The sequence below is a fragment of the Haliaeetus albicilla genome, chromosome 12 (assembly GCF_947461875.1).
Source record: "Haliaeetus albicilla chromosome 12, bHalAlb1.1, whole genome shotgun sequence".
In the NCBI taxonomy this organism is placed as follows: domain Eukaryota; kingdom Metazoa; phylum Chordata; class Aves; order Accipitriformes; family Accipitridae; genus Haliaeetus; species Haliaeetus albicilla.
Genome location: NC_091494.1, coordinates 16,378,069 through 16,399,835, shown reverse-complemented (window position 1 = coordinate 16,399,835; position 21,767 = coordinate 16,378,069). Strand labels below are relative to the sequence as shown.

The 21,767-nt window shown below is 41.6% G+C and overlaps 2 protein-coding genes across 6 annotated transcripts in view; both read right to left on the bottom strand.

The window, feature by feature from the left end:
• Positions 1-6,429, bottom strand: part of SLC12A1 (solute carrier family 12 member 1) — a 50,102-nt gene extending 43,673 nt beyond the window's left edge. For both annotated transcript variants that reach the window (XM_069798284.1, XM_069798285.1), the window contains exon 1: positions 4,905-6,429. In XM_069798284.1, coding sequence (XP_069654385.1) covers positions 4,905-5,315 — 411 coding nt within the window. In that variant the 5' untranslated portion in view covers positions 5,316-6,429. The remainder of the gene's footprint in view (positions 1-4,904) is intronic.
• A 5,306-nt stretch (positions 6,430-11,735) lies between these two features.
• Positions 11,736-17,209, bottom strand: CTXN2 (cortexin 2). 4 transcript variants are annotated; one of them, XM_069798280.1, is made up of 4 exons: positions 16,931-17,209; positions 15,612-15,843; positions 14,015-14,070; positions 11,736-12,183 (listed from the first exon to the last, which is right to left on the bottom strand). In XM_069798280.1, exon 4 carries the CDS (start codon positions 12,127-12,129, stop codon positions 11,881-11,883), a length of 249 nt encoding a protein of 82 aa, XP_069654381.1. In that variant the 5' UTR covers positions 12,130-12,183; positions 14,015-14,070; positions 15,612-15,843; positions 16,931-17,209; the 3' UTR covers positions 11,736-11,880. The 4 variants fall into 4 exon arrangements, with proteins under 4 accessions (XP_069654381.1, XP_069654384.1, XP_069654383.1 ...); XM_069798283.1 differs by lacking the exon at positions 14,015-14,070; XM_069798282.1 differs by lacking the exon at positions 15,612-15,843.
• Positions 17,210-21,767: the final 4,558 nt, after the last annotated feature.

The window sequence follows — 21,767 nt, the reverse complement described above, 5'->3', positions numbered from 1 at the left end:
AGAGAAATGCCAGTGAAATTAGTAAATAATACAGTAAATGAATAATCCTTTCTGTGGTTTAGCCACCTCTGGTATAACCATAGTAGGTAGGATTAGGAATTGCCGTATTTGTGGTGTAAACAGAATAAATAGCTCAGATCTTTAGATTGTTCACATCCAGTTGCAGACATAAATCTGTATTTTATCTCTTCAGCTCTTCTGCCCCAGAATCTTTGGGGCAATTTAGCATCATGCTGTTTCTTGTGGCTTGAATGGGAATTAATCATGGTACTGAGGTTGATACTCAACGTCATTGCTGCTTTGTTTCTTTTAAATTTTTTTTTATACGAAATTCTGACTGGTTTTGCAGGGAGTTGGGATTAGGTTAACTATTGCCAGGTATTGTTTGGGTCCTCTGCAAAGACCTTCAGGAAGGACCACGTACCTTGCCATGGTCTGGTAGAGGGTCACGAGCATGTGTCACTTCTGGAGAGGTGCTTTTAGGGTTTGGAGGGGGGTGAAGATATTTCCAGCTTAACTAAACAGGTCAATCTGTGATTCTGTGAAACATATGAGTTTTTTTCATCTTGCTTAAGCTTCAAGGTTGTTTCTGTGTTTTGTCCATGGACTTAAAAAACCCCAACAAACAGAAACAAAACAGACATAAGACCAACTGTATATGATGCTTATGCTAATGTTTGGACTCCCCTCTCATGCATAGGGGCTCTAGCCACTATGATGCAAGGTTGTAAGACTGCCTTTGACACAGTAAATCCAGGATTGTGCTCACAAATGAGAAATAAGTGACTGGATAATACATTTTGACATGGATTAAACTTGGTGCCTATGGGCCTTTTGGCCCTAAGTGAAATGGGTATACAAGATCTATTGAAAGCCTGTGACTTTGACCTCCTGAGTTACTTAGATAATTTTGACAATTCTTACCCTAAAATAATAATGGCTGTGTTTGCTCAAAATACAGGAAATGATTAAAGTGAGTTAAGGAAGATTAGCCAAATAATATGAGGGATTTTTTGCTACAGTGGTTAGAATTTCAAAGACAAAAAAATAAAAGGGTTTTGGTCTTTGTACTTGAAACAAGTTGTTTCCTATGTACTTTGAATTAACTTGTGCTCACTATGCCATTATCATAAATTATGGCCTTAAACCTTCCATAAATGCATTTTAAATTGGTGTGCTTTAGTGAATGATTGGTTATTTACCAAGCAGCTGTACCTGTGCTACTCATGCATTAAGGATGTGGAATAAAAGTGACAGAATATTTTGAAAAGCTACCAAAATAAAAAGTTAACTGCTTTTTAAAAAAAAACCCAAACATTTTCCTTTCCTTTTTTCAGAACAGTTTAGACTTCATCTCTCCTGGGGCTAAAGATGATGAGCTCATCAAGTCTCCATAACAAGTGTGGAGAATAGCCAAGATGAAAAAAGGTTAGATGATTTCTTGTGTAGGGTAAATATTAAGCCCAAGTAATTATCACCAGCCATCATCTGTGAAATAGCACTTAGACTATTTTTTAGGGGTTTAATTGGTGATTTGTGGCTTAATGTGTGCAAAAACTGACACATCTTGCTAAAAGATGACACACATTTGACTCCAGCAGTGTGGGAACTAGATATTTGAAGTTCCTTTCAGCCTGCCTTACATTCTGATATTTGAAAAATTACATATTAAAAAACATATTAAATATTAATATTTATCTTCTGATGTTAAGCCCAGCATCAAAGCACAATTGGAATGCTTATGTGATGTTTAGCAATCTGAAGTCAAACATATGTCACTTCTTATCAGAATCTGGCAATGGGCTTTGACAGGACAGTTGTCTTCAACAATTTGAGTTTCAAAAAAGCTGGGGGTGGGGGGGGCGCGATTGCCTTAGGGTATGGTGCAGTAAGCCCAGATTTTAGTGTTAAAGTAAAAAGGAATAAAGCATCTTCTCCAGAACTGCATCTTGGGCTATTAGTCTAATGCCCGTACACACTCAGTGTGGCATTTCATCCCCTCCTTAGTGGTGGCTAGAGAGCCTGCTGCATGCTGGGGCTGGTGGATAGGCATCCCATCCAGCTGCACATACTGCTTTTGCCTCCTGATAGGAGCTCAGCCTTTTCATACCATCTTAGTTCCCTTCCCTACTAATCTACTATTTGGTGACCTTGTGTTTGTTTATCCTTCCGAATAAGCTCTGTAGACCGAAATGGTTTGTCCAAGGTCACAAAGTGAGTCCATGGGACAGCCAGGAATAGACTCTAGCCATACTAATGGCGGGTCGTTTGTTCCAGTGCTGTGGTTAGTGGCTCCCAGACCAGGGCCACAACTCACATAAGGGCAGAGTGGGTTGCCAGTGTAACAAAAATCCCATTACCTCTGTCATTCACCTTCCCATTTTGAGAGGTGTAAGATTATCCTTCTGTAAACTGGATACTGGAAAAAATCTGGGAACAACCAAACTAGAAGGTGCTCTTTTCTCTTCCCTAACAGTCACAACCTGTGAAGCAATTTTCTCTTAATTTTATTCTGGAATGGAATCTGCCTTCTTTTTAATCTTCTTTAAGTGAAAGCCTTAAAAAAACCCTAAACAAATTTATCTAATTTTGTTTAAAATAAACAAACCATTGACAGATGCAACAACAAAAAACGTGAATTTTCTGGTAATGGTCAAAACTGAGAATCCCTTAATGTGCTAATGTTCATTCAGCATTACGTTCAAAGCCAATACATAATTTTTCTCCTCTCTGCCCACTACTGAAGTAAATTATTTCTGTAAGAGAAAGTTTCTTCTGGGCATGGAAATGTGTTTAGTCCCTTGAGTAGCAGCTTATACATCTGCAAATGAGTAGGGATACCAAATTCATATTCTTCCCTTTTCACATCCACTTCGCATTCATTTTTGGAAATAAATGATGACCCAGGTAACCTGTTTCTCCTTTCTATGTAAGCCATTTTATGCAGGTCTGTGGAGACCTTAATTTAAATAAGTCAGGCCAAAACTAGGAAGCTGTCCTAATAACATCCTAAAGAATCAGGTCCTAATTTCCTAATGGCTATTTTTTTGCTTGATTTCGTTACTTTATATTAATCCTCCTTAGGACAGGTGAATCTCCAGAGAACTGGAGTTTGAACAAGATCTGGACCAGCATCCAAAAATCAGATGCGTGTCCAAACTATTCAGACCTCAGAAGTATGGAAAACTGAGTGGAATGGTGATGACAGCATTTTTTCTCTGGTGATTTCTCATTTCACTATTGCCCAACACAGAAAAAAGAATAGGGTTTTTTGCTGCATATTGACACTTTTAGTCTGAATCTGACTATAGAGGTGATCTCTCTCTTTCCTGCCCTGCCCTGCCAAGTGCACAATTAAGAACCTCAAAAAAGGTTTGATTTTCATTCTGTAAGTAGGTGTATCCTGTGTCTCTTCTCTGCTTTTTTACAGAGAACTTGGTATTGTGGCTTAAGTGGGAAGAGTCTAATTTTACCAAAGTCAGTAGAGTATCATATTATTCTGCTGTTTTGCAGTAGGTTTTTTAATAGTTTAACTGTTTCAAAGTGCTTAATCTAGTTGTTCTTGTCCCCGGAAGTTCTCATTACAGCTTTCCATGCTATTTATTTTGCATGGAGGTGATTCTTCCACATAGGGAAGTCAAGCCTTAAAAGATCTAGGTATCTACCTACCTGAGGCAGTAACACAGAAGTTAGAGAAAATCTGGTATTTGAGACTTCATATTACCAACTTCTCAAATTCTTTCCTGTGGAAGTTTTGAATGTGCAAACCCCAAAGGGTTATACCTGACCAATGTATATTCTTCTGGCAGGTAGCCATAGAGGGTGACAAAAGTGAGGATTATTGCAATAAAGGGTGTGTTTTGGTATTTCATTATTCATTTACTGTAGTGCATATATGGAAAAAAAAATGGAGCAAATGGGAAGAGTCTTCTAAGGGGAATTTTTTTCCATAAAATCCATTGGTCATATGTATCAATAATAAAATCCTACATTGTGTTAACCAAAAGTAGGTCCACTGAGAAGGGGAGATGAGGAACAGCCCTAGAAGATCCTTCAAAGGCAGGTTAGCCAGTTGTATCCTGTTTGGTAGTTGTCTCTGTAAGTGTATTTTACATGGATATAGTCCCATGTATTACATGAGAAAAGTCTAAACAACTCTTCTATGTGATAGATTAGGAGGAATTTAGCCAAATTATTCTTCTTTAATTGCTTTGTGTGTAGTCATTCAAGAGGCTCTTCAGATTCTCTCCAAATTCATTGGTATAATGAGCATGAAGGCCTAAATTCATTCACTGAATCAGTACCTGAAAACTGCTGTCTGCTATCCCTCTTCTGAGCAGTTTCAACCTCAACCCTTGTTCTGGTTTCTTTCTTCCCATTTAAATGGTTTGTTACAGCAATAAACAGGTAGTGCTTTGGATTTCTGATTAGCTGAAATTGCATTTATTGCACATAATGTTTTTTATAATACTTATAGATACCTGTATTAATGAATACAACAGAGGAATCTGTGAAACTTAGTTATGCATTGATGTTAAATTCAAGTTTAGAATAAGCATGAATTGTGTAGCTTGGTTAAATTATGAATTGATATTCATCATCTGCCATCCTAACACTTAAGTGAAACAGAAGAGATTCAGTAATCCTATACTTTTATACAAGATTAAACTATGTTTTTCTGCTGATCAAGTACATTACTATCACCTTTCAATAAAAATCTTTGCTTTGAGCAGGGTACAGGGCAGAAAACATACTGCAGCTACCAAAGGAAATACGGTAAGTGATTACTTGTACTTTTTCTCTTGGGCAAGGTGCATGAATTTAAGGACTTTCTCACATTAATAAACAGAATTAACAGCCTGGAAATGGAATAGAGAAAATTTGTATCTTTCCTTTCCACTTACCTTTGCCAGTTGTTCATGAATTTCTAATAAGCTTGGTCTGCTGAGCTTATTCCCACTGACACTGCCAGTGTTTCTATAATAATCGATTTTGGGAACTGGGTCCACTGTGTTATGGCCAAAAGTCTGTAGATAATACATTTTAGTATGAGTATCATAGGGATGTAAACTAGCTTCTGTTTTCTCCCCATTTTGAAGGAAATTGTCATATAATTCTCTTTTTCCTGGTCTGTAACTGATTCTCAGTCTGTTATGTGCTTCGTCAGTAAAAGATGTTTCTTCATAATGTGGTGGGTCAGAGCCCACATCCTCTTGGGATGTTTCGTTGTTGTCATGGCTCTCGTTAATTATGTTAACTTGAAACCGATTTGCATTTGGATCCAAGAATACGTTTGGCGAATTATTCATTGACATCTTCAGGGATGATCTTAGGTCACTGATTCGTTTACTCTTCTGTGGCTGCAGCTAGTTAGTTGCAGCTACAACAAAGGGTTTAGTGCTGTTGCATGTGAAATCTTTGCTCTTCAAGTAACAGAGTTCTGAGAAATTTTTCTTGAAATCTCTAAGCAGTCTTCTTAATGTTGTCTGCTGTGTTTCTGCCATAAAAAAATATAAATAAAACATTTCTATTAACTTTCACAGTTAGATAAATTTTCCACCATAGGCTCTCCCCCACCTCACCAATTTTCCATGAGACTGTCATCCTATGACTTGTTGAGTAAAAAAAATAGTTGATTCAGAGAATGAGTTTGTGGGGATGTTTCTTTCCATACGTGATGGATGCACTCAGCCCCTTAACCAAACTAGCGGTAGTTTGGTACAGGCTCCAAAGGAGGTAGAGACCTAAGCCATAAATGGGCTAACAACTCCTCTGGTTTCAATCTGTTCTCTGAAAACCCACAAAGGAGCAGAGTGACACAGTGAGCATCGATGCATATGAGCTTGCAACACCGATCATGCGATTAACACATGAATAGCGGGTGGCTTTTCCAAGACTCATTTATCAAGGAACAAAGAAAGTTGTGGGTACAAGGAGTCTCATGCATACCTTTTCCATCGCATGTAATTTGACTACAAGCCAACCACTTTATTCCATAAATATGACAGCCTAAGTGAGCCTTCTTTGAGCTCTCCTGGCTAGGTAGCCTGGCTGCATGGCGGTGATCTCCCCTTGAGCCGGGACACCTCTCAAGGTTGCTCCTCGAGGCAGAGAGACCTTTTACCAGCAGCAGATCTTTGGTAAGCGACCAATATCATGCATAACCTCGTAGTATGTTAACTTTGATTTGTGCCTTGGTAGTTTTTAATCATTGTTCAAATGATTGTGCTGCACAGTAATAGAGTGCACCTTGCTGTCGAACTTTGTTAAGTTGCACTTTTACATGTTAAAACCACTTTTACTAATACCTTTGACAGTGATTCTTTAAGTGATCTAAATCACACATTCACGACAAATTGGCGTAGTCGGTAGGATCCTAAATCAGGATTCACGACACCGTCTATATAAAATGGACTTTGGATCAGATTCTAAGTATCTAAAATTGGTTTTCAAATATAGTATTTCTCTTAATAATTCAATGTTTAACTGAAGCCAGTGAAAGTGTAGGCAGTACAAGGGATATGACACAAGATTCCATGAAGTCCATTTACTGTTTATGTTCCACTTAAGTATTATGATACCATGTATATTTCTCTCATAGTCTAGAATTAAATTTGCATTAAAAGCTTGAGTCAAATACATTTTCTTTTAATAACTACAAAAGCTAGGCTTTAAATTTTCAGTAGTTCCAAGATGGCAACAATTTATGAGCAGGCAATTAAGATACAGCAAATTATTCATTTTTTTATGTAAATAAAATTTATGTAATATGAAGGAATAAATAGACAACTGAAACAGATCCAAAAATAGCATTGGGTTTCCTAAATTATAATGGAGGACATAAATGACTATGGTAAAGTAGTAATTATTGAGAAATATTAACAATAGTCCTAGGCATTGGAAGGTTCATAGAATTTTACTCTCAATTTTACATTTGTGCACTCAAAACACCCTTTAAGATGATTTGAAAGAAATTGTTGTAAGTCATAGAATCATGCAGGTTAGAAGGGACTTTAGGAGCTTATCTAGTCCAACCTCCCACTCAAAGCAGAGGGAACATTGAATGTAAATCAGGTTACATAGGGCTCTTACCAGTCAGGTCTTGACATCCTTCAAGGGCAGATTCCACAGCCTGCCTTGTCAGCCTATTCTAATACTTATTTGTCCTCAAAGTGGTTTTTTTTCCTGTATATCCAGTTGGAACCTTCCGTGTGTCACTCTGTGACCATCACCTCTCACTCTCTTGCTGTGTACCTCAGTAAAGAGCGTGGCTCTGCGTTGTCAGTAACCTCCTCGTAAGTACTGGGGGGCTGCTTAGGTTCCTCTAATGCCTTTTCTTCTTCTCGTTAAACAAGCCCCGTTCCCTTATAGGGCAAATGGTCCTACCCTTCACTATCTTGGTGGCCCTCCATCAGACACACAAGTTTATCAACATCTTTCTTACATGGGCAGGTGTGGGAGGGACCAGTAGACAAACTTAGAAACTGGGTTCCAGGTGCAGTCTGATGAGTGCTGAAGAGAGGGGAATGATCACTTTGCTTGATCCACTGGCTATGGTCCTGTTAACACAGCCCAGGACACTGTTCACCTTCATTGCTCCTAGGGCATGGTGCTGACTCCTCTGTGGCCTGCTATTCACCAGGTCCCTTCCAGGAGAGTTGCTCCCTGCCAGTGAGGCCCCAGCCTGTATGGTGCAGGGGTTTATTCTGTCCGAGCTACAGGATTTGCATTTGTCCTTGTTGAATGTCATGAGATTCCTGTTGGCCTGTTCCTCTAGCACATCTAGGTCCCTCTGAGTGGCAGCCCATAGAGAGATGAACGGATGATAGCTGTACAATCTGCTTCCAACCTCCACTTTCCCACACAGACTCCCTCGAAAAAAACAAACAAGCAAACAAAAACCCCAAGAGCAAAAGGGGTACTTATATTTAAGGCCTTTCGTGGGTTAAGTAACCTTTGCAGCAACTTACAGGATGGCCTATATGGCCCTGAAGTGAGCTATTGACACAACGGCAATCCATATGTCTTGAAACATACTTCTAAGGAGATAAGGGAGTGTGATTGTATAGACCTGTATAATTCAGTAGGAGTCCAGGTCTTTTCAAACTGACTAAAACAGAGCGTGCTTAGACATTGAAACTCTGCAAGTGTATGTAAAAGCAGAAAGTTTTAGAAACAAAATATATCTCTATAAAGAAATATATGAACTGAAAATCTGTGTAAATAAGCCCATTAGAGGCATTTTTTAAAGTTTTGTGCTTTCATAAGAAGTTGCACTAGATGATCTCCAGAGATTTTTTTCCAATTTAAATTTCTCAATGATTTTGTGAAATGCATTTGGCCCTTTGGCACTGAAAGAGAAAATACTGCATCAATATTTATACCTCAGCAATGTAAATTTTCTCTAAAATCACATATCAAAATTATAATTTGAAGAGCTAATAATCAAATGTCCTCCATCTTCAGTATGAGATATAGCTAAAGCTATTTTCTTGCTTCTTTCATCAGCTATAGATTATACTCTGCTATCACCTCTCTTCTATGATACCACTTTATAACCCTCTTATATTTATGTTGGTTTTCCTGCTTAATGTTTTCTAAGCCTCACAGCAACATGTTATATTTACTCAGTTCATTTTACTTCTGCTGGGTTTGGATGATCAATATTATTATTATTATTATTATTATTATTACTAATACTACACATTTCTGATCATAGATAGTGTTCTGCTTCCTTCAGCCTTTTAAAGTTCTAAGGAAGTGTTTCATCTTCAGGCATGAAGGAGCAAAAATCTTTTGTCATTAAGGTCAGTGAAACTAGGGTTGTTTCCATCTCTGTGATTGAGTGAAATCCCAATTCTTTGATGGCAATGAGACTTTTGCTACCAAGTAAAATGATTCTGTAATTTCACTGCCTTATTTCCATAACATTACTATTTTGCTATGAAAAGAAAAGTCTCTTACCTTTCTGCTGTTCTTGAAAATAATACTTTGATTTTCACAGTGTATTTCCAGAAGTCTCTCCACTGTTATTTGCTATTAATTTTGTGTTTAGTATTCAAGCATTACATATAAATGATCAAGTTTACCTTATTCAGGATAATTTAACTTACCATTCAGTCCTGTGCTTTTAGGGAAGGACAATCTGCCTCTTTTATGCATGCACATAGTGTGTCCCTCTCTTTGAGGCATTACAGACTCTACCTTATTGGCCAGATTTTTCTCCTGCTTAATATACTGAATAGGCCATCCAATCCCTCTCTTTCAAAACATTTCTAGATGGTGATTTAGAAAGGCATTCTAGCTTGTTAACTATTAACCAGCAAATGTACCTATCCATTACAATTACTGGGTTTATGGCATTGCAAAATTTCTAAAGGGGCCTGAAAATACTTTTGTTATCTCCATTTCCCTCCCAGCTATGCCTCTGTGCATGGATCATGATCTCCCTATTTTTCAGTTCTGCATATATAGTAACAGAGCTAACGAGAGTTTAGGCTTCTGCTCAGTGCATTTTATGCAGAAGAGATTCCAGTGAAGTCAGCGGCATCAGTCATTGGTGGGTCCTCTTGTCCCACCTGTGGTTTTGAACCATTTGCTCCTAACCCCGTTCAAAGTTTTACTCTGTATATGTAAGGAAAACCTTTGAAAAATTATGTTCTGTGTATTCTTTCTGGGAAGGCCGACTCCCTTGTCTTTTGGAGGTGCAGAGAAGGGCAGGCAGGAAATGATGAAGATTTGTAATCATAAGGGAATTTGATAATTGCTTCCAGCAATAGATTGGGTCAAGAATAAAAGTTGTAAGACAGTATTGGAGTTCTTTGGGTATGTTTGCTGTGTTTGCTGTGTAGTTTAGAGATAACTGAACTATATTTAACTCAGATAACTTAAGTACCTTCAGCACTCTAACCTGACAGCACGGAGCTCAGCTGTGCTGATTAGGTGTACATAAAAAGAATGGCAGTGTCAGATCTCTGCAGTGGATGATCCTATCCAGCAATAACAGATCACATGAATCAGCGTACTGATAATCTACCTTTGATTTTGTGGCTAAATTAACTAGGATAAATGCAATATAATGAATCTCTGAGGGTCTGGCATCTTTTATTATGCAGAATCTGAAGCAGTTTGAAAGCTCTTACATTCACAAAATTGTTTATGTTTTATCATTCAAATGGACCAGTGTAGATTAGTGTTGGCTGTTCCTCGCTTATATTCTTCAGACAGGAGATTCATGTCCTTCCCTGTACAATCAAGTATTTCATGTTCCAAATGGTACTTGAGTTCTGCTGTTCCACTGGCTGCTTATGCCTAGTATGTAGGGCAAAAGGGACAATATATATTTTTCAGAATACATGCAAAAGAAACCAACTGCTGTAACTGATCTCCTTGTCTTTGCTCCTTGTTGCAAACAGAGCTGTTTAGCAAAAGTGACAGTGCTTAAAATTCTAATGCCAACCTTCTTAAAAACTGAATTGAATTTCTGTCAAGTACTGTCACACTTGCTAAACAGCTGTGTATATGAAGGTCACCTTGAATACCCAGATTTGAGTCTCTGCTTTAACTGTTCTTCTGCCTTGATAGGATCTCCTAGGACCAATTCTTCAGTTTGACAGTCCAGATCATACACTGTGCAGAGTTGTAGGAGCACAAACAGAAGAACCCGCTACGGAGAAGGGCTGGAGAGTACAGAGATCTCCAATCAGCTCTGGCCCTGTGTCTCTTTCAGGGGCTGGGTACAAATGGGTATGCAGCATGACTGTCTCTGCTTTGGCCTTGCCAAGCTGGTGTAATTACTGCAGGGAGCTGTTAATCAGACAGTTTAAGTTCCAGTTTAAACTGAATCATCTTCCCTAACCAAGTGGAGTAAAAAATTGACATGCCTTGACCAATTCAGCTAGGCTGTAAGATTGGTTACTTAACATTCACTTTTTCTCTTTCACCTAAAATCTTTAATGATATGGGAGACATTGGTGGACTGGGACTGTGGTGGTGTTGGTTCAGGCTGGAGTTCTGAGCAGGTAATATATTTTGTATTGCTGAATGTTTGTAGAATCAAAAATTTCCTTAATGATGTTTGTTTCCTTTCCACTAATTCTGTTTGACTTTCTGTCACTGTAGAGCAGGAGAAGGGAGACCTATCAAAAAAATACTCTCATATGCACTACACACTGTTTGCAGAGGACCACATCAAGTTTCACACAGGAGAAGCAATGTACACTTTCCTTGTAAACAGTCAGTAGTACAGCACCTGCTCTTCTTGGAAGGTGAGAGCTGAGTTAGCAATTGATGTGATCTTTAGCTTTCCTGTTATTTATTATTGGTAGTGCATGGACCAACCCTTGTTCCTCTCATCTCAGCAACATGGACACACACCTCTTGTAGGCACCTCCTCTGAGCCACAACCATTTGTTGTCCTCCACTTTTGCATTCTCAGTATACAAGTACAGTCTCTGACCTTCAGAAAATGGTGTCAGAAGAGGGAGGGAGTTACCACTTAAGCATTCACCACCATTCATGAGCCTATCTTTTGTCCTTCACTTTTCTCTCCAGCCTATCATGAGACACAGTAGAAATGAGATCCTCCTCTGAAGAGGCAGATATCATCTGATTCTTAAAATACTTTTTGGCTATGATAACTTTCTAGTGAATTGTTTATTGTAGTATTTCTTTGCTGTTAACCATTTCTTATCTACCATTCCACTGTTCCTCAAATAAAAGCAACATGAAGTACCTTTTGAGTTTGCAACAAATATTTATTTAACAAAATGGATGCCACCAACATATCTCCAAAATGCAAGTATGTATAACAAATGTAACAACAGTTGGTTTCCAAAATGAAATCAACATCAAATTTAAGGCAGGATATTCTGTGAATTTTCATGCAAGAGCATATTCAAATGTTCCTTTATCCAACCCCTCAACTTCATCTTCCCACGTAGAAGAAGGCATACTACTGTAGGGGTCTAGCAAGATTTTGAAGCATCTGATAATTAGAAGTCCCAAGAAAACACACAAAATCCCCACAAAGGCAAAGCCAGTTTTTTGCTCTAAAGTCAGAGGGAAGGCAGACATTTCGTTGACACTCATGCTGGCTGAAGTGTTGCTGCAGTAATTACTGCTCATCATTGGGTATCACATCCTGGTGACTCTGTGGGATTTTCACCTCTATTGCTTCTTTGCCTGCATAGAAAAGTAGAATCAGTTTGGTTAGGTCTAAATAGGGTGTGTATATCTGAGCTGCAGCACACGAACGTTTGGAAATGAAAACCAGCTTGGATTTTAGTAGCACCCTGTTGTTTTTTCACATGTAAATTAATGTCATAAAATCGCGACTTTTAGCCTCTACACACCATCCACTTACTGGCATCTGTGATGAGACAGCAAAGTCATAATTTTCTGGCTTTCTGTCTCCTCAAAACAGAGCAATTTCAGCACATGGCTGTCGCAAACAGTGTTTTGTCCGACTGGGCACAATCCTACAGATTCTGATTTGGCAATACTCACCAAGGTCTCCAACTGGAGAAACCAGTATGTTTTGTGAAATGGCTTTACACCTCAGTCCTTAAACTAGTTAAACTCGCACTGACCTCAAAGGGAGTTTCAGCCAAATAATGTGGATTTTGCTTATGTAATTTAGCTTATAAATCTAAATAAATAGATACAACTTGTAAAATAAAACATTGTGTGTGCAATTTTAGTGAAGTCTTGGGCTCCATTTTCAGAAAAATGCTGTGTGCATTTTGAGCTTGTAAGAAAGTGAGCATATTGGTAAAATTGTCCCTTCACCTTCCTCTATACACGTCCACTCTTGTGTACTTGAGGAAGGATTGGTGGGAGAAGAGATGTAACAGAAGTAAATTCCCTTCCCTAAAGCTTGCTCTCATTTGTTTCTTCTATGTGGTCTTCCCCATTAAATACATACACATCCTGCCATTTTTACAGGCCTAGCAAACACCAGGACTGACCATGCTCCTCGTGGAGCTCAGGGGACTGACCCTGATCTGTGTCCTAGGGAGGCAGGATGCTTGAGCATCTCCAGCCCGCCATTGCCACCAGGAGAGCTCTGTGTATTTCCAGCCAGGAGAGACTTTTATTTTTGTCATTTTAAGATCTTATGTATAGATTTTAGTTGGGGGTGGGAATCGTTTTGCTTTATTTTAGGTTTTCCATCAGATATTGAAATCGCATCTTTCTTTTGTCTTTATAGACAGCAGGAGAATTGGAAGGACTGGGACATCAGAAGTGCCAAAGGACAAAGGCATTTTTATTCTAAGGTTGCAGCCTGAGGTTTTTTGGCTCTTGCTAACACCTATTTAACTAAGGCACCTTGGGAAAACTCTTTGTTAACAATTCAACCGTCTTTCCCCCCAGGGAATTCCCAGTATCCATTTATTTCTTGGCAGAGTAATTAGGCCACTCAGAGCTCTGTGCTGCCATGGCTACACTGCTTCAGGTACCTGTACTGCTAGCCAGTTTAAAGGGAGCTCCAGTATCTCTACTCTATACTGCAGTCATGGCTGAAAGTAGCTGTATCCTGACTTAGCCTACAATTAATAACAACAGGGAAAGTAAAAATAAGATTTGGTATTCCTGAGAAGACAGAAATGGACAGAACTTTTATCCTGTTCAGTGTCTCCTTTCTCACTTCAGAATTTGTGGGATTTTTGAATATTATCCTAAAGAATGAAAATTTTAAAACAAGGATTAAAAGAGCAAGGCACAAGTCGCTTTCTTTTTGCAATAACCCTCAATATAGTAGGTATTAAATAATATGGTTTCTTATCACAGTCTTTACATGTTTGCCAGAGCATAACAACCAACATTCCGTTTATTCTATAGAGCTGTGTATGAGATCCTTCCTTGTTTTGAATGCTATTCTGCTCTTTGGGTCATGCTGTTTTAATTCCTGTTAAGTTGGAGAAAAGATCAAGATACGGCCTATGGGAATTAGAAGTAATGTCAACAACAATCAATATTTATTTTCTGAAAATGTATCACAGATAAAGCCCACCTGCTGTACAGATTTTCATTGGGCATACTTCCAATTTTTCTATTAAGTTTGACCTTCTGTAGGAAAAAAAAAAATCACAAAGTTCAATATCACAAATTTATGTCACAAATCAGTTGATTTGAACAAGAGCCAGTCAAGCAAAAAAAAAACCTTCCAAAAGTCCTAGGACACTGGGTTACAAAAATTAAATTAAAGGCTTATACTAGAAAATGATATCTTGACACTACCTGGGAAAGCCAGACCCAAACCCCCAGTTGCTATCTTGAAAGACACAGAGAGAAATCATAGGGATAGGCTAGCCATGGAGAACCCTGCATTTGAGCTGAGTCCAGCAAAATATGTATGTGTTTGAGGTGACGTTTCTTCACGATAGATAGTCATATTCTAAGAATATGACTTCCAGTCTTACTAATTTTGCAGGTTACACACTGGAATTAGTGGGATTTGTTTGTAGAATTTGTGCTTGTCAGGAGACGTTATGGGACAGATCTCTGTGCAAGGCTTGACTGATGTTGAAACAGGGAGTGGTAAGAAATGGATATCTTAGTCTTATTTGGCAAGAGTTTGGCTGAAAGCTGCATGAGAAAACAGTAGGCATTTTGCTGGGGGGGAATTCATTCTGGGAAACTCTAATATGCAGCTTTGTGTTCTCTTCCTTGTCCTGAATTTCGGAAATTGTAACTGAAGCCTTAAAGTTCACAGAACATTTGCTCTAATTATGTATTACCAAAACTGTGTTACCAAGACTGACCTTGAGTGCCTTTTTATTGTTTTCACATTTTAGTGCTGCATACCGGTTAGATGTCCTCTCCCAGTTAGTCAGATATCCTTTCATCTGCTGCAGTGTATGTGTCAAGTCATGAGTCAGAAGACTATGAATACTAATGAACATGGCCTGGATCCAAAAATCCTTGAAAATAACCTTTAGGGCAGTATGATGGGGACAGGCATTATATCAGTTAGAATCTGCAGAGTCATTTTATAGGGGCTGGCCTCAGACTGATCTCTCCTGACTTTTCTTATAGGTTAAGACTCTACTCATCCTTTGATTCATTGCCCATATAAAAACACTGGCATAAAGAAAGGCTCCTTAACATCCTGCTGTGAAGTGAAAAGCCATTGGAGGCCCTTGTGAGGCCAAAGAAACAATTGGAGTCCTAGAGAAAATAGAAATGGGGAAAATTGCTTAGCATGGAGACCACTGAGGTAAGGAAAATGGACATATGAGCTGGGGGTGCTGGCTGCACCTATAGAGGGTGAAGGGGCACACCATGGCCACTAAGTATTGTGGGGCAGCTGGAAAAAAGATGTTGAAATTCTTAGTCTAGCAGCATCATCAGGCCAACTCTGCTAATGTTTGGTGTGGATTGAAGATCCCAGCCCCAGCTCTTTGGTGGTCTGGGTGTCACTTTTTTCAGACCTAGCCTTTACCCTCATGTTTTCAGAGATACTGAGAAGATTAAGAAAGTAGCCAGTAAGTGTTAAATAAAGACTTACTCAATAATCTTCCTTGCATTTTGGGTTTCAGTCCTTCCCTCACTGAACCCCCTGTAGTTTTTGGGAGTTTTTGTAATGGCTCAGTACTGGAAATGAGTACCTTTAACGTCTGCTCAAGCTGGGAGCATTCATCCTCTTGACATGATTAAGTCTCACATGCCCGAAAACTCACTTCGTAAATGATAGTGTGTAACAAAATGGACTAAATCAGTTGCCATCTGTTCTCCCCTTGGATGTCTGCAGCCCAACTGCTGGCTCGTGGATCTAGTCATTCTGAAGGTACTTCAAATAGCTTCAGTCCTGAGCCTGTGTTTGAGTGACAGCAAACCAGACTTGAAAAGGTGTTAGTGTGGTTAGGGACATAAACAGGCATCCTCTGTGAGTTTCAGAAACACCTCATTTGCACTTAACTATCTGCTCAAGGAAACCAAACTGTATTCCAGGAATGCTATCGCAGGAATTGGGCATAGCAGGTGGTAGGGTGAAAGGATTAGCAATGGAGAAGACCTAATGAAATATAAATTGGCATGAATTTGGAATTCTCCAAAGGGTCTGAGCTATCCGAGTTAACAACACATGGCCGGAAATGCTGCAAAAACAGCTCTATGATCACACAGCCAACCTGTCATGCTCATGTGCACATTGCATGCCTGTATTCTCTAAATTGCTGGGGAGAAGACTGTCTCTTCAGGGTACAGTTTATAAAACCACATACAGGGAGGTGTAAGGTAGGAAGGCCAGGGCATGGATGCCCAGCAAACAAAGGCATGGCTAACTGTTCCGCAAGGAGAGCAAAGCCCCATGAAACCAGGCAGTGTTTTTGCAGCACAGTTACTCAGGGTGCAGGCAACACTTTTTCACATAAACGGCACTCCCCTGCAAAGAAGCAGCAGCCGGGCAGTGACACTTCCAGCATTCAGACAAGCAATGAATTGCAAAAATGAGATTTTCTCCTTAGTAAATACACAAGCCTGGAGTCTGCATTGGATAAGAGCTCCTGTGCCGTGAATTCACGTGTGGTCTAGATTTGGATACTATAGGGAGGCAGGAAAATAAAACGTTCACTGGCATCATCCTTAACTTGTGGACGTGGGAAAGCGTTGCCTGCTTCCCCGGGGACGGAGGCTGCGAGAGACCGAGCACCTGCAAAGCAATTGTTGCTGTAGGATTGCGCGCACAGCCTTCGCTTGCATCGGCCCCGCTCTCCCTGGGAGCGCAGATTGACGCGCTTACCCTCCCTCTGCCCCTCGGCCGACCGCCCCCCGCCCGTCCCCGTCCCCCCCCGCCGCCCCAGGGGTGCCCCTCGCCCGCAGGGAGGTGCGGGCCGGGCGGTGCCGCACGATCAGCCCCGCCGCGCCTCCCCCCCCGCCCGGCCCGGCCCGGCCCGGCCCGGCCCTCCGCGCCGCCCGCGCTACGAACCCTTCTCCTCCGCGCCCGCGCTGCCCATGGTGGCGGAGCGCGGAGCCTTCCGCGGCTACGGGCCCGCTTCGCCGGCTTGTCGACAGCCCGGGCTGGAGCCCCGACGGCTCGCACGGCTCCGGCTCCGGCCCCGGGGGACGGGCGGTGGTCCCGGGCGGCGGGGGCGGCTCGCCCGGGCCCCCCTCGCCGCCCGGCGATGCGACCCCGCCGGGAGAGGCTCAGAGCGCCCTAATTAGAAAATTAAACACGGGCGCTGCTGCCACCGCCTCCTCCTCCTCCTCCCCGCCCGCCCCCTTCCACCGCTATTCAGCCGCGCTCCTCTCCAGCCCCCCTTTGCACGGATTAAACTGAGGAGCGTGGAAACTTCCTGCAAAACACTACGTGCGGCGCATCGGTAAGGGCCCGGCCCCGGGCCGCTGCGGAGCGGTGCGGGAGCAGCCCTCCTCCCCCCCGCTCCCCCGCCGCCCAGGCCGGGTATCGGGGCCTCAGAGGCTGGGTGGTCCCTGCAGCCATGGAGGACCGGGCTGCGGTACCCGCAGGAGCGCGGCTGCCGCCCTCCCGGAGCCGGGAGCCCCGGTACCGGCGGGCGGCGGGGCGCCGTTGACCGAGCGGCGCAGCCCTGCCGCCGGTGCGGAGCGGGACCTGTAGAGCCGCGCTGGGCGCAGCGGGGCTGTTCTGCTCGCCGTGAAGGAGCCACCGTGCCATCGGCCGGCAGGGCTTTACGCGCTGATGCCCGGTTGCTTTGCGCGGTGAGCTGAAAGCCTCTTGGGCTGCAGTTGCAGCGTGGCCTCGGGTCCTCCCAGTAGCTTTAAGAGTAATCAAGGTTAACGGATGGAACATGTGGCGACATATAGATGGGAGGTGCTGCTGGTGCAGAAGCCTAGACCTCACTCGATAACCTTTCATTAGCTGTGTTTAGCTGATGCTCGTTGTATATTAGAGAGGCTTCCGTTTGCCACAACAGCAGGTGTTGAAGGCGGAGAAGGAAAGAGGATTTCTTTTCCCAAAGCTGGATCTGTATATTGCACTAATAAACAGCAAATCTGTTTCAAATGATAGTGATTCCACACTTGTATGCCACCCTGGTGAACACGCCCCTGCAGGGATGCACGTGGGTCAGTGGAACAGGACTCTATCATAGCACCATGCATCACGAGATTTTTGAGGCTACTGTAGAGCTACTAGCAGAATTTGTTCTCTACAAAATAATTTTCAAACTCCACCTGTTTGTTGCTGCATGCAATAACACTAGGATAGGTTAAACCTTTTTCTTCCTAATGCGAGGTGGGGTTTTGCACTGCCTGCCATTTTAATGCCTGATTCCTCTGCTGTGTCTGCAGTGGGCTTCTGAGCACTGGGTAGTCTCAAAAAAAAGCTTTCTCCTGCTAATAGAACTAATGGTTAAACTGATGGTTAACTGTGCACTCGCTAATGGTTAGTAGTTTGATCTTCTAATGTTGCAGCATCAGGCATGTGGTAAACAATGTCTGTTGCTGAAATTATAAGTCAAGCTAATTTTTGAAGTGCCTCTCATACTTAAAGATCCCTGAAAACTTTATAAATAGATTGTTTTAAATAGTATAAGATTGTGCTTTCAGAATATGTATTTAAAGAGCCTCTTCTGTTCCTAAGGAGCTCTAGTTTTCTTTTTTAGCCCTGTCCCTGATTTACTTGGGGTCCCATGAAGGTCTCTCCTGAGTGGGAAACAGCTATGGCTTGGGATTTTGGGATGAGCAAACACACAAGGGCTCAGAATTACATGGTGCCCCCTCAACATAGCACAACTGTTTTGGGAGAGTGACATAAATTCAGACTTTTCTGATAATTGTTGAGCATTGCTATACTTGGAGAACCTTACTGTAAGTAGCTCTTTGGAGTAGCCAGAACCACTATGTCTGCTCTGGCTGGGAACAAGGGGCAATATTAACAGTAGAAACTCATAACCTCTGAGTGGATGCGTCTTGCCTCTTTTGTCAGATTTTGAGCATGGATGCTGGGTCTTTCACTACCATTTCTCTTGGAAAAGGTTTACTTGTGGGATCTTCCTCTCCAAAGATATGATATCCTTTCCTCTCGTTATTCTTGTAGGAGTGAATGTTAAGAGGGTTTTTTTTAATCATGAAATAATTGCCCCTCTTGTACTATGGTGTGGCAGAGGTTGCTGAAATCAAGAGATTATTTATAGGAATCTGACACTCATGTTCTATTTTAAAGACTTTACTTTTGGTTTTATGTGTTGGAGATCCACTTTTCATGGAAATGAAACTAGAAAAGAAACTGGCACCAGCAACAGGGAATGAGCCTCCTTCTTCAGCTACCAGTAGTCAGCAGACAAGTAACACTGTTTGCTTCTGTTCAAGAGGTTATATTTTAAAATGGAAAAGTGATGAAATGAATTAATCTTTTCCTGGATTTCATTGCTTTTTCACTTGAAAGTCACTAGTTTTGCTCTTGCACAGGAACAGTGATTTTCTGTAAGGCAAATAGGATAGCAGTGCATATACAATGGTTCTGGATAAATGGACAAATGGAGCATTCACTACTTTCAGTTTCTTTATCAGGCTCCATCTTCTTTGTATTCAACAGAACAATAACTGTTACTTCCATCTGACTTCAATCATATTTGCTATTGGTTCAATCCTTATTTTGAGGAGTGTTGTGTGTCCTCAAAGGAGAGCCCATGAACAGAAACAGAGATTTTATAATCATCTAGTAATGCGGTACATTGACCTTGCAAATTCAACTGGCCTAATTTAAGGTTGGGCAATACACTTAAAGCCAAGTGGGGGCCAATGAGTGAAAGGCAATAGGGAACTCTTAGAGCTATTAGCTGGTTAATAGTTTTCGATGTTTAAGGATCATTTGAGTGGTGTAAGTGTCAAGAAATTGTAACTATTGTAAGGGATAACCACCTCCATTGTAACTTGCTTTTCAGTTTAGCTTTAAACAGCTCTTTGATTGCTCCTTCACAAGCAAACTCTCCCTTCCTTTAGTTCCTAGAAATTTCAAATGGGCTGATGAGGGTAGAGTCAGTGAAGAATAGTGTGCACAGAAGAAACAGATCAAGTTAAAACTCCCCTCCTAAGCAAATTTAAGCAAGTCTAAGCAAGTTCATGAGAACATGCATCATCAGAAGGCAATAGTATATGGGGGAGGTAAAAGCAGTAATAGAGGGGGCACAGTGAAAGAGGGAGGCTTATATATTAATTTATGTATTGATCAGAATTGCAAGTAGGAATTATTTTATGTAGTTTAATTCAGGGTATTTAACGTTTAAAAAAGGATAAACACCTCTGTTCTACCATGTTTTTTTCTGTAGTCTTGAAAGATCTAAATCTCTCTTTGTGCTTGTCCGAAGGCCATGCTTTTACTAGCTGTTGCCTTCACTGGTGGCTTAAACGTGTGGTCTACAGTCCCGGAGGTCCATAGGGCACTCCTCTGATGACTGCCAGGAACGAGACAGAAGAACAAGTTCTACAAATCAATCTCCCCATGGTAATAACTGAACAGGCCCACTCTTCACATAGGAAAAGCTTAGGGATTCAGAAACTGAAGAAGGTTGAAAATCATGGCTTTTTAAGTCTGGCACACCTCAGTGTTAGGGTTGGGGAAGGTGGAAGAGTGCATGCATACAGTGAAAACCAACAGTGCCACCTGGTGTGAGCGGGACAGGAGAGTTGGTCTGTGAGGAGGGCAAATGTCCCCAGGTGTGTCCCCAGCTCCTCCACCTCGGGGTTGGGGCAAGCCCCTGGCCAACAGGGAGAGGGCAAGGGCCTTCTTAAGGCCTTAGACGGGATGGGTTCTCTTTAGACCTGCAGGAGGGAGGTGTTTACTGCCTCACTGTGAAAGGGGGAGGTGGTGGGTGTGTTAGGGGCACTCAGCCTGTCTTTAGGGACCACATGTGTTGTGGAAGGAAGGACCAAAACGCAAGCAGGTTGCTCGTTTTTTTTCTTTTGTAACTTCAGCAGCTAGAGTAATGATTTGGGGGAAGAGGGGACAACGTGAATTGTTTCCATATAGGACCAGTAGAAGTGCTACCAAAAGTCTGGTGTTATGCAGCCTTTTAGGGGTAAAAAATATATGATTAAGTTTTAGGCTCTTAAGCCGTGGTCAAGAGTTGCAAGACACTGCAAAAATTTTTTTTAAATGAGAATTAGGGACATTTAAGTCTTCAGTAGGGGAAAGAGGTTAGATGCCTGCAGATCAAGTAGAGCAGGTCTCCTGTGTGACTGATCCTACGCTGTAGGTATAGGATGCTGCACAGTTTTTTCTGGTTATAGATATACAACACACAGAACAAAAACCTCAGCACAAAGTTTCATTGCTGTAGCAGGCATCTCTACTATCTTTTGTCTGGAGCGGGGGGGGTGTGTGTGTGTGTCTGAGCCAGTTAGTGTTATTGAAGACTTATTCGGGATGGGGGAGGGGGAACAAGAAAGTCAGAGAAGGCAAACTGGAAAGGTGTCGGAAGGACATTGGGAGCGATGGAAGAAGCAATCAGCACCGCAGCTGCAGGTGTGAAGGTCTGTGCACTAGGTGGGCTCTAGCTGCGAAATGGCTGTGCTTTGCTGCAGCGAGTCTGGAAGATGCCTGCCGGCAGACAGGCTGTTGCATTTGATAGTTTGCCCTTTCGAAGTGTCAAATGTTTTGTCTTCCAAAGTAAAAAAAAAACCAACAACGCGTTTCTCAGACTGGAAAGATCATGTTTAGTTGCAAAAAGAGCGTTTGGGAAAGATAATATTTGCTTTACTTCAGGTCCATTATAGCTATGCAAAAGAGGGTGTCAGTTGCAGAGTAGGGTTAATTTTTTTTTTAGCGCGAAGTAAAGCAGTGTAGG